This window comes from Rattus rattus, chromosome 2 (assembly GCF_011064425.1).
Source record: "Rattus rattus isolate New Zealand chromosome 2, Rrattus_CSIRO_v1, whole genome shotgun sequence".
NCBI lineage: Eukaryota > Metazoa > Chordata > Mammalia > Rodentia > Muridae > Rattus > Rattus rattus.
The window spans coordinates 43255179-43272424 of record NC_046155.1 but is presented as its reverse complement, the minus strand read 5'-3'; the positions used below and the strand labels follow the sequence as shown (position 1 = coordinate 43272424).

Here is a 17246-nt window from a genome sequence, read left to right as displayed (position 1 = left end):
GCGCAGTGGCCAGCCTCACTAGCAGGCCTGACCCGGAAGTGTTTGTCCTTTTGGTAGAGAAGCGGACCGCAGATCGCTGGTGCGTTCCGCAGAGGCTGTACTGTCAGTATGCAACGGTTGTTCCTCCCGCCCCTCAAGGCCTTGATGGGGAGCCGCAATGTCGGGCTCCTGATCCCTAAGGCGGCATCTAGAGCACAGGTACCCACTACAGCTGGCTTGGGTCACGGAAGCCGGGCTGGGATAAAAAGAAAGGCCAGGAGAAAGTAAAGGGACCGTGCCTGCAAGTCCTGATCTCCTTCACGTTTCACGACACATTTCCTTGTGTCCAGACACCTCCCAGAATGTGAATCCGGAAATATTGCCCACTGTTGTGTATTACTGGCCAATTTATTTAGCGTTTACGTTTCAATTTCCTTTTCCGTAGAATGGGAGAACTACCTATTACACAAGGTGTTTGCGAGGATTAAAATTTTAAATATACGTTAAACCTTTAGCACGTGATAAAAGCTGTTATTTTATTTTATTTTGCACATCTGTGGTTTTGCTAAAAGATGCCGAGCAGTCAGGAACTCGTGTGTAACCCCATTCTACAGAAAAGAGAATTGAGACTTCTTTTAAGTTGCTTGTCTAAGATACCCAGTTAATTAGAAATAGGAAAGTGAACATACATATTCCTATTGTTAGTGTTAGATCAAGAGAGGACATTCTCTGATAATCATTAGTAAAAGGTGAAATATTGTTAGGTTATGATCCTGGGGGGGAATGCCCACATGGTGCCTGCCCTGGAAGAGTCAGTTCCTTCGATTGTTAGTTCATGTGTTAAATATGTATCAGGTCTTGGTATGTAAGGGACCAGTACTACAAAGGAAGCAAGAGGAAGACTGACCAGAACCTGCCACGCAGAGCTCCCAGCTTAGTGGGACGTAGGGACAGAGCATCTGAAACCTGACAGTGTGTTAAGGGTTGTGAAGAGGTACTTTGTGCTGTGACAGTGACCTGTTGTAATATTCAGAAAAGTCTGGAGAGTACCGATGCCAGCCCAGATCCCCAGTGGGTAGTAGTAGTGGGGCATTGACGGAAGTGCGTGGGAGAGGAGTAGCACATTAGAGACTGGGAACCCGGTAGGAAAGGGTTGCGGTAGTGCAGCTGAAAGGCGGACTACACAGAGCAGTAGCTGTGACATGCAGCCTTACGGGGTACTTTACTCCGTAAGTAAATTTAATTTACAGTTAAATTGAGGTGTAAGTGTTGGAGGCAGATTCTTCCGTTACAATTTTCCGTCTTGCTCCTTAGTGTGGCGGCGGCAGCTATGGTGGCAGTCGTCCTCTGAGGCCAGGGCAGTACGGCACCATCACTGAAGTGGCTTTGCAATCTGGAAAAGGCACAGTGTCCCTTCCTTCGCGGGCAGCCGAGCGGGCAGTGGGCCGATGGCTCCTGGTGTGCAGTGGAACAGTGGCTGGAGCAGTTATTCTTGGAGGAGTGACCAGGTGAGCCCTGTACTCTTGGGGAATGCGGAGGGAATAGGGAGTGTTGGGCACCGTCTACTTGAGCTCGCTCGGTTACAGGTGGAGAAGCTGATAGCTTGCTCTGTCTGAGGGCAGCTTGGCGATTTATTTGTAGGAGTTTCATTATCAGGCCCAGGTTCGGTCTAAACTGGTTGCTGGGCATTGTTTCTATGTGTTTTTACCTCTCCTGTGCTCAGATTTCTCTTAACTTTTTCTCCCGCGGTTTGTTTGCTTAAACACATAAGAGCATATATACATCCCAATCACTTCATAGGTCTCTTAGGTTGTCTTTACAGCTGTAAACAGACTTTATGGATTTAGCTTTCCCTTCCCCCAGCATCTTTGATTTTTATGTATTTATTATAGTTTTGTTATTGTTGAACGAGGCCAAGTCATTTGTCCTATGGCTACCCAAAGTAGCCATAGACTGGCTGGTGTGTTTAGCATATCCTTGGTCCTGTATAGGAGTAATTGCTATTGGATTCAGATTGGGAATGAGAGGGCAAAATACCTCATAGGTGATAGAGCATTCGTTCTGGGATCTGTTGGGGACTTCAGCTGTCTTGATCACTATTGCCTGAATCCATTGTTTCATGAGAATTCCAAAATGGTAATGTGTTTATTGTCATTACCCCAGGAGACAGTCTTCACAGGAAAGTCAGAATACTCGACTCACTGTCTTCATTTACTTATTTCCAGAATAATGAATCTATTCCCAAGAGCCTCCAAAGGTTACAGATAAAGGGCTTGGGTTTTCAAGTTCATACATTTAAATGCATTAGATAGATCTTAGCCCACTGTGAGGATTGTCTTGCTAGTTTTCTTAAATTCTCCCAGCTTAACTGGTGGGAATCTCTTGAAATTGGCCGAGCATATTTTGGCGAGGCCCTTTGGTGCCTTTGCTTTCTGGTGTGACAAGGTTTCCCGGGCTTATCTTTTAAACTTAGGTTCAGGGGCTTGTGTCCAGGCAAGCACTTTACTGGATGAGTTGTCCCTCCACCCCCCTTCCTAATTTTAATGAAGTATGTGTGTATCTTCATGTTCATTGCATCCGTTTCAAAATACTATGTGATAACATAGGCTGTTATGGGAAATTGCAACAAGTTTAAATAATATTATCTTGAACCTATGTTTCTGTAATACATTTCTTTTCCTGGTATAGAGAAGGTTACTTTTAGCTGGCATTATATAGAGCTCAATGGTTGAATGAATACTTAGTATATGCAAGACCCTGGTTTCAGTCCCTAGCACCAAAATAATAAGAATGCTGTTTATGCAATTAATACACATTCCTTTACTCTAAGTATTGTTTTTGCCTATAAAGAAATGCTACAGAAAGAATTAAGTGAGATCTATCATGGTGGCACAGGCCTGCAATCTCAGTATCTGGGAAGTGTAAGAGGCAGGCCTAGGCTATCTCAGAGACTCTGTTTTGGGGAAGAAAAAAAAAAAAAAAACAACCAATAGTTGGAAGGAGGCAGTTGAATAAAAGAGTTGAGAGAATAAAATAGAAGTGTAAGGAATTAAGAGCTGGGGACAGGGGACTGGAGAGATGGCTCAGTGGTTAAGGGCACTGACTGCTCTTCCAGAGGTCCTGAGTTCAATTCCCAGCAACCACATGGTGGCTCACAACCATCTATAATGAGATCTGATGCCCTCTTCTGGTGTCTGAAGTACACTCACATATATAAAATAAATAAATCTTTAAAAAAAAAAAAAAAAAGAGCTGGGCACATAGGGCCTGCTTTGTGGAAGAACCTGGATTCCACACCCAGCAATATAAACAGAAAAGGAAGAAGAAAGGAATTCAATACCCATGGATTAAGTCCAGATCTGCTTGTTGCTGTCAAGTATTTATGAATAATCTAGAACATAACACTCAGGAATTTATGTCCTATCCCAAGGTTGACGGAGTCTGGCCTCTCAATGGTAGACTGGCATTTAATAAAGGAGATGAAGCCACCCACAAGCCAGGAAGAATGGGAAGCGGAGTTCCGAAAGTACCAGCAATTTCCAGAATTTAAAATGTAAGTGTTAGGAAAAACGGATGATACTGTTTATGTGTGATAAGGGTGCATGTGTGTCTGTGTGTAGCATGCTTGGAGATACGGTTTCTCAGTGAACCTGGAGCTAGGCTCACGGTGGCAAGTCTCAGTGATCTTCTTGTCCCTCCCCCACAGTGCTAGAGTTACTGGTACACACAGCCATGCTCAGGCTTTTAGATGGGTGCTGGGGATTCGAACTCAAGTCTTCACACCTGTGCACTGAGCCCACTCACACACTGACCCATCTCCAAAGCCCCTCAAGTAAATATCCCATCTTAGTTAGGGTAACTATTGCTGTGATGAAACACCATGACCAAAGGTGACTTAGAGAGGAAAGAGTTGATTTCACTCACAGTTCCATATAACAGTTCAAAAGCAGGGATGACAGGAACTCAAGCAAGTCAGAAACCTGGTGGCAGGAGCTCAGCAGAGGCCATGGAGGGTGCTTACTGCTGTAAAGGTGGTGGGACCTGGGAGAATGGAGCCTAAAGCTAAGGCGGTCTAAAGTTTCTTGCAATAACCAACTCTATCCAGAGCATCAGGCAGTTTATACTCTGAGGGTTAAGAAGAATCACATGAGTAGGGTGTTCCACAGAGGCACATGAGTAACAACTGAAGTAACCCACTGCTGTCAGCTACGCCTGGGAGGAACATGAACACACATACAAGAACAATCCTGTGTTTTGAAGAAACTGAGGTCTCAAGACTTTTGCTTTCTTGGAGTTTTCTCAGAAGCACTCAGAATTCTTACACAACTCCATTCTTGAACTGTGTCCCAACACAGGGGTGCTGCTTACTGGCTTGCTTCCCATGGCTTACTCAGCCTGCTTTCTTACGGAACCCAGGACCACCAGCTCAGGAATAACCATACCCTCAACTGTTGGGCCCTCCTATATCAATTGCTAATTTAAAAAATGTTCCACAAACTTGCCTACAAGTCAATCCTGTGGGTGCATTTTCTCACTTTAGCCTGTGTCAAGTTAGCATAGAACTAGCCAGCATGTGTCCTGTTCAAGTTTTTGCGTTTTTAAATCCTGTACAGTGATTAGATTTATTTCTTGATCTTTGGTTCACTTCAGTGTCGTGAGCTGCCTACTCTAAGCCTTTAAGTCCCGAGTCATGTTAAAGTTACCCAAAGAAGAAGAAGGCAGATCGGTATAACAAGCTGCAAGATCGAGAATGTTTCTGCCTTCCATAAGGAAATAAAAATCAAATGGAGGAGTTGGGGAGATGGTTTAGCAGCCCCATAACCATGATGACCTTAAATTCAACCTCAGAACCCGTATAACAGGCCAACTGCAATGGTAGACATCTATAATCGCAGCAGTACTGGGAGGGAGGTGGGGGCAGGAGAATCAGCCAGAAATTCAGGACCAGCCCAACCCGAAGACCCTAGTGCAATGGTGGATGTAAGAGAGACCCTAATCAGACACAAGGTGGGAGGGGAAAACTGAGTCCCAAAAGTTGTCTCTGACTCCACACACATGCTGCAGCACATACATGTCCATGCACACAAAATAAGTACAGAAATCAAGCGTTCCCTCTGTCTTCATTTTGACTCTCATTTCACCTAGCCTGAATCATGACATGACACTGGCGGAATTCAAGTTTATCTGGTACATGGAATACTCACACCGGATGTGGGGTCGAGCTGTAGGCCTTGCGTACATCCTGCCTGCTGCCTACTTTTGGAGAAAGGGTTGGCTCAACCGTGGCATGAAAGGACGTGTTCTTGCCCTCTGTGGCTTAGTCTGTTTCCAGGTAAGATTTATTTCAAGATTGGGAAACCAGAGTTACTCCAAAGGGTTGGAATTATTTAAGAAAGTCATCCTTGAAGTGCTACAATAGAGTAGGTAAAAATGAGTGTTTTAGTGCCATAGGCTTGACTTCTGTCATATATGATTTCCCTACTGTAGATAGATGTAGAAGTTATGTCTGGTTCTTCCTCCCAGCCCCATGCTCCCAGAAATAAGACTAAGACTCAAAATATATTTACAAATACCTTGGCCATATGGCTAGGCCTTTCTCTTACTAGGTCATAACTTACCTTATCCCATTTACTCTAATCTACAGTCTGCCATGTGTCTGATTACCTATGCTCCACTACCATGTGTCTGTCTAGTCACCTCTTCCCAGCGAATCTCCGACCCCTGCCTCCCCAGATGTCCCACTTTCTATTTCTACCCTTCCCTATAGCCCATAGATTTTTTTAATTGACAGGTGGTACATCCATACAGTACACAAGATATTCTCTCTACATATGGAGATAATGGCGCCACTTGGGAATATAGATGTTAAATCAGATAATATCTACCAAGCACTTAGTTGGGTGTCTAGAATAAGTAGTTTCTCAATACAAACATTATCTTATACTACTAGAAGTAGAGTTTGTGCCTCTGTAATGGCTCTCTTCCTGTTTCTCTTCCGTTTTTCTAACTTGTCTACTGTCTAAGAAAGAGTGGTCCCTATTGGAGATTGGCTGTAGAAAGTCACCCTTCTCCACCCTTTTCAACCCCCAAACACCTGATAGGAAAGAAGAAAAGATAGAAAGGAAAGGGGCCACATTATCGTTAGATTACTTCCTGCTGATTCGGGGCATCCAGTTCCTTGAGGCAAATTTGATCTTAGCCATCAGGGTGTCTAATTTCTTCTTCTTGTTTCTCCTTTGCATATGACTATGTAACAAACCGTGACCAACAGCAACCAGCAATCACCCTGCCTCTCAGGGCTCTAGCATTTATAGACCTCTGAAAAGTCCCCAGAATTCCAAATGCCACACAATCACAGAAACTATCTGCAGCTGGCAAAGTCACACCCCCTTCTATAGCACAAGGCAAATCCTAGGCAGCTGCTGTGGACAATCTGAAGCAGCCCCATGTCCCACACCTGGATATAATAATTAACATATAATATTTCTGTGTTTTTTAAAGAAATCAAAATTCTAAAATTGTCACTGTAGAAAACTCGGAAAGAACAGTTTCTGGGAGAAAGGTTGGATACAGTGTAACTGATGTTCAAGTATACATGGTGTTTAAAAGCATGTAAGCTGGACTTAAGGAAAAGAGCTTTGCAGGATTCCCACAGTTGAAGTTAAGAGCCAAGAAAAGGAATAAGAGAAGCACCTACAAGTACTTGGGTCAAAATGTAAAAATCCTGATGCTGTCACAACATCAAAGAAACATCAACATTTGACCTATAGGAAACTAGGTGGTTAATTTAACTCAGAAGTTAAATTAAGGAGATGAGCTAGTTAAGACGAGATGACAAGCTGGAGAGAGCTATGGTTAAGAGCACTGACTGTTCTTCCAGAGGACCAAGGTTCAACTCCAGGCACCCACGTGGCAGCTCACAACTGTCTGTAACTCCTATTTAAGGAATCTGACACCCTCACATAGATATACATGCAGGCAAAACACCAATGTACATAAAATATAAATAAACAAATTATTTTAAAAAGAAATTAACAAGGCAATAGAAACTGCAGAAGATAATTAAAATTTAATAAAAGTTATCTTAACTTTTATTACTTTTATTATATTTTAGTGACTAGGCAAAGGTAGATGGAATAAAATATAACTTTGATAAAATAAAATGAAGGTAGAAATTTAAGCTGTCATGGTTGTGTGAGGAAGAGGGTTAGGCTAGAGAATTTACATGGTACATGCCTTCATTTTCCCGTGTCCCTGCAGAAGAGAGGTAGTTCTGATAGCCAGGCTAATCTTGAAAGGGGAAGGAAATATCCACAAAGAATTACCTGAAGAAGTAGAAGAAACTCACCCTTTTGACCTGGTCATATGGGGTTGAGTGTGTGCCATGATTGTATAAAATTATCTTACTGTATAAGATTAGAATTGATGTAGTTTCTTATTTGCTAGTTAAAGCAGAGACTCGTGAATCATGTTCTGTGAACTTTGTAAGTAGAATCATGCATTTTGTTGGGGAGGGTGGGATTTTGTTGTTATTTGGTTGGTTGGTTTGGATTGGATTTATGAGACAGTCTCATGTAGTGAAATCTGACCAGCCAGCTATGCGGCCAAGTATGACCTCAAGTGACTGATCTGCTGCCCCTGCTTCCCAAGGGCTGGGACTATAAGCCTGTGCTGCCACATCTGGCTCAAACATGTGCTTGCTTTAACAATCTCCCTCCCTCCTTGTTTCCTAAGAGCTGAAGTCTTTTTTTGACTGTGAGTTTGGAGTTTAACTTTAAATTTCTTCATCTCCACAAATTAGTTCCCAGTTTCATTTTTCTTAGAGAGTAGAAATAGAGAGTAGAATTGCAAAGCAAACTTGCAAAATCTTACACATTCGTATGACCTCCCCCAGATGTTTATCTTATACCCACCTATCTTGACTAATTATTTTTAAACAGTTAAACTTTATTAAAATTTTCTAAATACAGTCTAGTTTTCATAGAATAAACTATTCTGTTTCATCGGTTTACATGTTAAGTTATATCGAGTATTTGCACAGTTTTGGGTGCAGATAAACATCTGTGGTCTTATATACATGAACCTAAGTTTACACAGTGACCATACATTAGTACTGTTAGTACAGAGTTGCCAACAGGTCACGGTTCCTGAACACTAACTGTATGTTAGTGTAGAACACTAACTGTATAGGAGATGTAGAAAACGGATCGGGTAGGGCATTCTTTCTGCTAACGTAGTTTGTCAACCTTGTTTGATTTGCCTCTTTCTACCTGACTTGTAGGGTCTGTTGGGTTGGTATATGGTGAAAAGTGGATTAGAAGAAAAACCAGAGACCTATGACATCCCTCGGGTCAGTCAGTACCGTCTCGCAGCCCACCTGGGGTCAGCACTGGTTCTCTACTGTGGCAGCCTGTGGACCTCCCTGTCACTGCTACTGCCTCAGCACAAGGTAACATCAGTCCACGGGGTCACTACAGCTGCCTGGTGCTACATGGCAGGAAAATGGAAAATCTGGCTCTAATGCAAAGTTAGTGAGTCAAAACCAGATTCCCTTCAATGCCTGTTGCTTTTGCTTTGGTGAAAGTGTATCTGTGAGATTGTGATTTCAGTTCTTTGGGATACACACACACACACACACACACACACATCCAAACACTGGAATAGAACATACACCCACACATACCCAAACCTGTAGTCGAACTGTGGCAGGTTACTGATAACATTTATCAATTTGCCCTTTTTATTTGTTTATACTCTACCTAATTACAGAAAGAATTTGAGATAAATGCTAGTGATATAGGGTCATGTCTTCCATCCAGAAACTGGGGGCTATTTAAATTTTAGTATTTGATATATCTAGGTATGTCCAGCCTCATTGGACTGTTCAGGATCCAACAATGAAACAGATGGATGTTGAAACAATATCTGCTAAGAGTGTTTAGCCTGTTAGAACAGTGTCTGCTGGGAGTACTTATCCTGTGTTGGATCAGTGTCTGCTGGGAGTACTTATCCTGTGTTGGATCAGTGTCTATTGGGGGTACTTGTCCTGTGTTGGATCACTGTCTGCTGGGAGTACTTATCCTGTGTTGGATCAGTGTCTATTGGGAGTACTTATCCTGTGTTGGATCAGTGTCTACTGGGAGTACTTATCCTGTGTTGGATCAGTGTCTATTGGGAGTACTTATCCTGTGTTGGATCAGTGTCTGCTGGGAGTACTTATCCTGTGTTGGATCAGTGTCTATTGGGAGTACTTATCCTGTGTTGGATCAGTGTCTACTGGGAGTACTTATCCTGTGTTGGATCAGTGTCTACTGGGAGTACTTATCCTGTGTGGAATCAGTGTCTATTGGGAGTACTTATCCTGTGTTGGATCACTGTCTACTGGGAGTACTTATCCTGTGTGGAATCAGTGTCTATTGGGGGGTACTTGTCCTGTGTTGGATCAGTGTCTACTGGGAGTACTTATCCTGTGTGGAATCAGTGTCTATTGGGGGGTACTTGTCCTGTGTTGGATCACTGTCTGCTGGGAGTACTTATCCTGTGTTGGATCAGTGTCTGCTGGGAGTACTTATCCTGTGTTGGATCAGTGTCTATTGGGGGTACTTGTCCTGTGTTGGATCACTGTCTGCTGGGAGTACTTATCCTGTGTTGGATCAGTGTCTATTGGGAGTACTTATCCTGTGTTGGATCAGTGTCTACTGGGAGTACTTATCCTGTGTTGGATCAGTGTCTATTGGGAGTACTTATCCTGTGTTGGATCAGTGTCTGCTGGGAGTACTTATCCTGTGTTGGATCAGTGTCTACTGGGAGTACTTATCCTGTGTTGGATCAGTGTCTACTGGGAGTACTTATCCTGTGTTGGATCAGTGTCTACTGGGAGTACTTATCCTGTGTTGGATCAGTGTCTACTGGGAGTACTTATCCTGTGTTGGATCAGTGTCTATTGGGAGTACTTATCCTGTGTTGGATCACTGTCTACTGGGAGTACTTATCCTGTGTGGAATCAGTGTCTATTGGGGGGTACTTGTCCTGTGTTGGATCACTGTCTGCTGGGAGTACTTATCCTGTGTTGGATCAGTGTCTGCTGGGAGTACTTATCCTCGTTAGCAGACAGAACCATTGACCTTAAATTATCCGGGTTTGGATTAGAGATCTTGTGCCGTCACAGTTCCTTCAGAACAGCTGACCTGATTGTCCTCTGCAGATACCGGAAACCCGACAGCTCCTGTGGCTGAGACGCTTTGCTGGTGGAACAGCAGGCCTTGTGTTCCTCACAGCTCTCTCAGGTAGGGCTCGGCCCAGCACCCATAGAGCATCTGCATGCAGTTTGAAGTGGCAGCTCCTGCTGACGCTCTCTTCTTACTGCCTCTTCATCTTTCCTGTCACACTAGGCTCCTTCAAACCCAGTGTCTCTTCTGTTTCCTACTCCTTTGTCCACTCAGTTGACCAAAACCATTGAGCATTTATTAAATCCACAGTGCACAAGTTCAAATCAGTTTCTAGCTCTAACTGGGGACTGCAAACCGTGTATAAAGCAGAGGTGATGACTAGTCATGTGCATACAGTGCTTAGAACAGTGCGTGGCATGTAGCAAACGCTGTGTAGTTGTATTCTGTAAGCATGATTGTTGGACATTACACCAGAATGGGTCAGACCGACGGCCTGTCCTCAGGGATGGTCAAAGATGACAAGTTCATTGGCGCTCAGACCAGTGTAGGCCTTTCCTCCTAAGAGTTTAAAGTTTTTATTTATGTGTACACGTGTGTGTATGTGTGTGAGTGTATGCCACATGTGTGCAGGTGTACACAGAGACCAGAAGAGGATATTGGCTTCCCCTCTAATGGAAGAGCAGCAACCACTGCGCCATTGTTCCAGCCCTAGGCTTCTCTTTTGATGTGTGTGTTCACCACTGCCTTTCTCACTTTGGACGCATTATCTAGTGTAGGACTGAGAAGCTCCACGTGGTTAACTTAGCTTCAGGTTAAATAGCATTGGCTCCATTCAGTCAGACTGGCCACCCTGCGTACTCAGCAGGGGCAGGCGGCGCCTGGCTAATGTTTGCAGGAAGCACATAGAGCACGCATGTCAGTTATCACAGAAACGTCCACTGGAGAGTGCTGCTCCGACATGAAATGACGTTAATTCAAACCAGCCCACCTACCCCGACTTTCTGCTCTTCACTTCTTTTCTACATAATGTGAATTTTGAATTTTGATGTTATAAATCATGTTTAAAACAATGATTCCAATTTCTTTGATTTGTTGATAACAATGGATCTATCATCCATTTACTCAGACCTGACTTCTTTTTGTGTTTGGACAGGGTTTAGTTTGTAAGTTTGTGACTTTTTTATTTTCTTTGCTCCTTCAACAAATATTTATTGAATCCTTGGGAAGAAAGACAGATAATGCACAACAAAGCACATCAGTAACATTTGGGGCTGTGAGGAGGAATGGAGCCGAAGGGAAGGGTCTCGGTTCATAACCCAGCAGAGTGTCTTCTTGAGCTGCTGTGTAAGCAGGGACCGAGGGAGCGAGGGAGTGAAACCTCAGGTTCCTAGAGAGAGCAGCAGCAGTTAGGGACAGGAAGGACACAGAGTCAGCACAAACAAACAGTAAATCTCCAGAGTTCTGGTCTCTAGCAGAGACACTGGAGTCTCAGGGTTGCCGCAGAGGATTTGGGGTGCTGCTGAGATTGTGCCGTATGTCCTCACTGAGAAGCCCCACTTGCCTGTCTCTCTTGTCCTCCGATATGTCATCCTCTGTCGAGCTCTGTAGAGACTTCTCTGTGTTCAGAGCTAATGCTTGGCCTTCATTTAATAACTCCGTGTACCTTGCCATGCAGGGGCTTTTGTGGCAGGGCTGGATGCTGGGCTCGTTTACAACTCCTTCCCCAAAATGGGAGAATCTTGGATCCCAGAGGACCTCCTGACCTTCTCTCCCGTCCTGAAGAATGTTTTTGAGAATCCTACTATGGTTCAGTTTGATCACCGGCTTCTGGTAAGAGTGCTGCTTTGTGCTGCTGGCACAGGTCCCCACACCATGTACTGGGAGTGCCAGCGAGGCACTGATGGCCTCAGGTAGCCGGGCAGTAACTGCTTGTTCTTTTAGAAGCAATTCTAGGACCAGTTGTCTGGTTGGACATTTTGTCATTGTTACACCCAAATTCTAGCTTCCAATCAGATAGGCAAATAGTACTGACCCCCTCCCCATCCTGAATGTGCCTAGGTGCCATCGCAGCAGAGATGTGAGTCTTAGAGAACAGACTACAGAACACACAGCTGTGGAAGAGCTTCCTTAGTACTTTCCCATCTATTTAGGCAGATAGTTCCTAGTTGTGGGAGAGCCATACTAAGACTGCCCTGGCAGCCTGAGTGTGATCGACTGTACCCAGGAGACCCCCATGAAGCAGTAGTGTTGTAAAAGAAGGCAGGGTAGGGTCGCAGGGCACAAGGCATAAGTGGGAGACCTTGATTACTGGTGAATCCAAGAGAAGCTATAACAGAACAAGAAGGTTAACTGTCACCAGTACATGTCAGGAGAGAGCAAAGGAGACCCCAGAGCTTCTCCTGCAGCGTTCTTAACGCATGAGCAGCAGAGTGTAACCTCTAGAGTGAGTGTTAAGCTAGGGCAGGACGCCATCAGAGGAAGGTATGTATGCCCAGTGTGAGAGGGTAGACCAGAAGTAGAGAGGACCATATCCAGGGGCTAGGGCTGACATTCAAGGCCGTCTCAGTCCCCACCCCAACACAGTATTTTAGCATAAATAAACTGTGACTGGGGCTGGGCTGCCCTTATATCTCCTTCTGAAATGTAGAAATATGATAGAAAACATTCTCTCTGGCATAGATGGAGAAAAGAAAGCTTTGTGCCAAACCCAGACCCTTCTTCTGGTATAAACGAACCGAGATTTTCATTGCCTTTACCAGCTGACGGCACTACCACCCTCCACTCGCAGCCCAGGAAGTTAAATCCTCTCTGGGCTAAGGTCAGCCCTGCTTTAAGTGAGTGACTCCCGTTTCAGAGGCTTCGTCACCTCCTGTGGCCTCCTCAGGCACCATAGGCACATGGTACACAGACACACATGTACAAAAAGACCCATGCACAAAAAGATAAAAATAAAACTTTGAAAAATATAAAGTTAGATATAAAATTACAGCTAAGGATACAAGGTCTGATTTTAAAAAAGCAAGACTCTCGCTTAAGGGAAGGGAAGTGTGTACAAAGTAGTAAACACAAACCCCAGTGGCACCCTGGGTGGCAGTGCCACCGCAGTTGGAGCAGGGGGAATGGTGGCAATGCTGAGGAGTGGCTGGGTGGATACCGTTCCTCCTGACTAGGGAAGCTGTGCCTGGCTCCTGAGGTGTGTGAGTTGAAAGGGGTCAATGTGACGGAAACCCTAGCTGCATCACCATCATCTTTTTCTCTTGTAGGGAGTCACGTCTGTCACTGCCATTACAATGCTCTATTTCCTGTCCCGGAGAATCCCCCTTCCTCGAAGAACCAAGATGGCAGCGGTGACTCTGCTAGCTTTGGCATATGCACAGGTACAAAGCCCTTCTTGGTCTGATGGCATCCGCCAAAGAAGCTAATGTTAATAGTCGATTAGTAATGATATAGAAGGTGGCAATCCACTGTTGTCACAGAGGAGTGGCATGGCTGATAAACACCACAGCCTTTGAAGATTCGGGAGGAGCTGTAGTAATGAACACCGTTCTGTGCTCGTCACCCTGGGGAGAGTCAGCTTGGATGTGGGGGAGCAGGCAGGGGCCTGGGGAATTCTTGGTGAGACCATGAGCCTTATCCTCAGAGGGCAGTTAGACAATATAATCATATATAAAATATATAATATGTAAAGCTTCGGTCCCCAAAACACAGTTGTGTCTGCCTCAGAAAAACTAACACTAAGAGCTTTGAGTAAGAAAACTCAGAATTGTGATGGTAAACTGGAAATAAAGTAAAACCACCACCATATGTCTCAGCAGGGATATGGCACAGCAGTTTAAGAATATTTTTGTTTAAGATTTATTTAGGGCTGGAGAGATGGCACTGACTGCTTTTTCAGACGCCCCAAGTTCAAATCCCAGCAACCACATGGTGGCTCACAACCATCTGTAATGGGATCCGATGCCCTCTTCTGGTGTGTCTGAAGACAGCAACAGTGTACTTATATATAATTAATAAATAAATTTTAAAAAAATATTTATTTACTTTATGTATATGAGCACACTGTTGCTGACACTCTAAAAGGGCATCAGATCCCATTACAGATGGCTGTGAGCCACCATGTGGTTGCTGGGATTTGAACTCAGGACCTCTGGAAGAGCAGCCTGTGCTTTTTACTGCTGAGCCATCTCTCCAGCCCAGAACAATGTGTTTTTAACAGTGCAAAACTCTATTTCTACATCCCAGCACTTGAGGGAGAGGCAGCTGAGTTTAGACCAGCCTGGTCCACATCGTGAGTTCTAGGCCAGCCAGGGCTACACGGTGAAACCCTGCCTTAGACAAACAACAAAAACAGAAAACTGTGTCTCTCAGTAGCCACAGACATAAAGAGTGAGGCATGCAGAATGGTAGCAGTGATGGCCGTAGGATGTCATAAGGTGAGGGTGGGTACAGGATAGAACGAGGCTGTCATTGGACGAGAAGGAAGGATGGAGAAAAGTTTGAGGGAAGAGGAGGAGACTGGCACGGAAGGAGACAGGAGAAGAAGCCACGGAGGGAACATGGAGGCTGACGTTAAGATTCCACTGTGTATTTACAGGTTGTTATGAATGTTCTTGAGGGATGGGTGTGTACCGGGCTTTGTATGTCTAGGTGGGCAATTCTATCTTATCAATTGGATCAGAGGTTATTGTGTTGTGTGCTCTTTCTCGTGGCGATTTAAGTGTAAGAGAGTGTGTGGCGGCTGGGACACTAAGCCGCAAGGGGATTGAGATGAATATTTCTGGCCTGGGGATAACCTGCCTTGGGAACTGGATAGGTAGAGAGATGGCTGACGGCTCAGAGAGAGGCCTTCGGCAGTGTGATATGGGATGGAGCAGAGCGGGTGAGAGGCTTTGCTGACTGATAGATACTAAGATAGCTATCAGATATCTTGGGACACTTTGGTGCCGGACCTAGTGGGGATAAAAGACAGCCTGTTTATTATTTATAATTTTACAACAGCAGACGGCCAGTGGGGCCAGGAAGCAGGGGCTCAGTGTGGGAGCTCATGCAGGTGAGCCTAGCCCTCTGGATGTGTGCACCATGACTTTGTAATGGATTTCTTTACGGACGCTTGCTCTGACAGCTGTTGAGAGACAGCATGTGGGTTTGTGCAGTCACTCAGGATCACGACTTTTCTTCTCTCTTCTGCGGCAGGTGGCCTTGGGTATCAGCACTCTGCTTATGTATGTGCCAACTCCGCTGGCTGCCACACACCAGTCAGGCTCCTTGGCTCTGCTCAGTGGCGCCCTTTGGCTCATGAATGAACTCCGAAGAGTTCCAAAATAATTCTCCAAGGATCGTTTCCTAGGACTGGAACTGCCCTGGGAATTCATCACAAGAACAAGACCTTTTCGGGTCTTTTCAGGACGGTGGTATTGACAGGCCACGGTTTCCAAATTGGTCAGGTCATTCAGAACTTTTGAGATGGGCACTGGATCAAGAATGTCACTGAGGTGTTCTTATACCAGAGGTTTCCTTTAAAACAACTCTGTTACATAAACAAGCATCTGTCATTTGCTGCTTAATATGCAGTCTGACGTCTTAGAGCTCGGTTTCTATGTGCTGCAGACTCCTGTCCACTTGTCAGGCTGGTGGTGACAGCGTCAGACTGAAGAACACAAGCCCCAGTGGAGTTACTCGACCAATGGAACGGTGACTGAATGTTGGTTTGTTACCAAGGTCTAGGATTGTCATTGTTTCTGGTTTTTATAAGCAGCTAACTAGCTAGGTTTTTGAAGTGAACATTCTCTTATGTATATGTGTGTTTGTATTAATATATGCCATGTGTATGAAGGAGCCCATGGAGGCCAAGGAAGGTACTGGGTCCCTAGAGCTGGAGTTATAGGTGACTTTGACATGCCTGATGTGGGTGCTAGTAACCAAGCACAGTCCTCTGGAAGAGCAGCAGGCACTTCTAACTGAGCCATCTCTCCAGCCCTGGAGTAAATATGAAAATTACATGTTGACAATTTCAATTTTTAAAAAACATGTCTGACCTGAGGTTGCACATTTGCAATTTCTGAACAAGATAATCAGGTTTTTATGGTTTTTGGGTTTTTTGTTTTTGTTTTTAACTCTAATAATGTATCCTAAAGTCTCAGTGTATCCTAAAGAGTACTGATCTTAGCTAGTTTTAGCAAAAACAATGACATAGGCATTTTACTCTCCGAGTCCCAGGCCCTGTTGGGCTGTGTTATTGCACAAAAGAGGCTCCCTTCACCTCAGAACTCAGGACTCCTCCTAGACCCCACGAAATCACCAGGCCTCATCTAACCTGTTAGCCCTGTCTGTTGGCCGGCAGGGTAGACGCTCCTCTAGACAGAACCCCTTCGAGGAGAGGACCAGGGCAGTTTGCAGACCACCTGCTTCCCATCTCTAAATCCAGTCTTCAGTGAGAAGCAGACAGCAGAGGGCAGGAGGGACCAGCCAAAGATCACATGACGGTTTTATGGCCACCCCAAGCACATGGCGACCCGAGTCGGCTCAAGTCTCAGATGTTTTGCTGCATTTATTTTTGACTACAGTTAAGCACGTTCAGAACAGATCCAGTATTTAGCTGTTTAACTGGATTATGGTTTCTGTATGGTCCTGGTAAAGAGAGATCATCGTAACTATTTTTGTATCTGTATAATTCACTGACACCATTTATATACCAAATACTGAATGAAGAAAGCATGAATTGGTGGAAATATATGATTATTGATTTATGCCCCAAATGTCTATTTCAGAAAAAGCCATTGCACACTTAAAGGATTAAATAATTTCCTTTAATGTTTTCAACAGTCTGTCAACAGTTCTGTCAATTGTTTTTAAATTATAAAGGTAATTAAAATATGTATTTTCAGTCAGCTAACCCAGGATTTTTTTTCCTTTTACCAGCCCCATGGGATTGATTAGGCCATAACTCTGATGACATCATTTAATCTTTTTAAGAATTTACTTATTGTGTGAATGTATATGACAGGGGATATACACTGCACATGCGTGTGCATGCAGAGATCAGGGGACAACTCCTGTGAGTTGGTTCTCTCCTATCTTTGTGTGGAAATTGCTTTTTAC

At 44.4% G+C, this 17246-nt stretch overlaps 1 protein-coding gene across 1 annotated transcript; it reads left to right on the top strand.

Moving 5' to 3' along the window:
* Positions 1-19: 19 nt before the first annotated feature.
* LOC116891197 (cytochrome c oxidase assembly protein COX15 homolog) lies at positions 20-17040 on the top strand. Its single transcript, XM_032892021.1, has 9 exons — positions 20-198; positions 1294-1487; positions 3410-3532; positions 5125-5311; positions 8261-8428; positions 10184-10265; positions 11824-11978; positions 13412-13525; positions 15342-17040. The coding sequence occupies exons 1-9, from the start codon at positions 109-111 to the stop codon at positions 15471-15473; spliced, it is 1245 nt and encodes a 414-aa protein (XP_032747912.1). The 5' UTR covers positions 20-108; the 3' UTR covers positions 15474-17040.
* Positions 17041-17246: the final 206 nt, after the last annotated feature.

Bases quoted from the DNA above. Each gene is read 5' to 3' on its own strand.
- LOC116891197 (XM_032892021.1), top strand. From the start codon at position 109: ATGCAACGGTTGTTCCTCCCGCCCCTCAAGGCCTTGATGGGGAGCCGC. The intron at 5,312-8,260 runs GTAAGATTTATT...CCTGACTTGTAG, and splicing joins GTGGCTTAGTCTGTTTCCAG to GGTCTGTTGGGTTGGTATAT. The intron at 8,429-10,183 runs GTAACATCAGTC...TGTCCTCTGCAG, and splicing joins TGCTACTGCCTCAGCACAAG to ATACCGGAAACCCGACAGCT.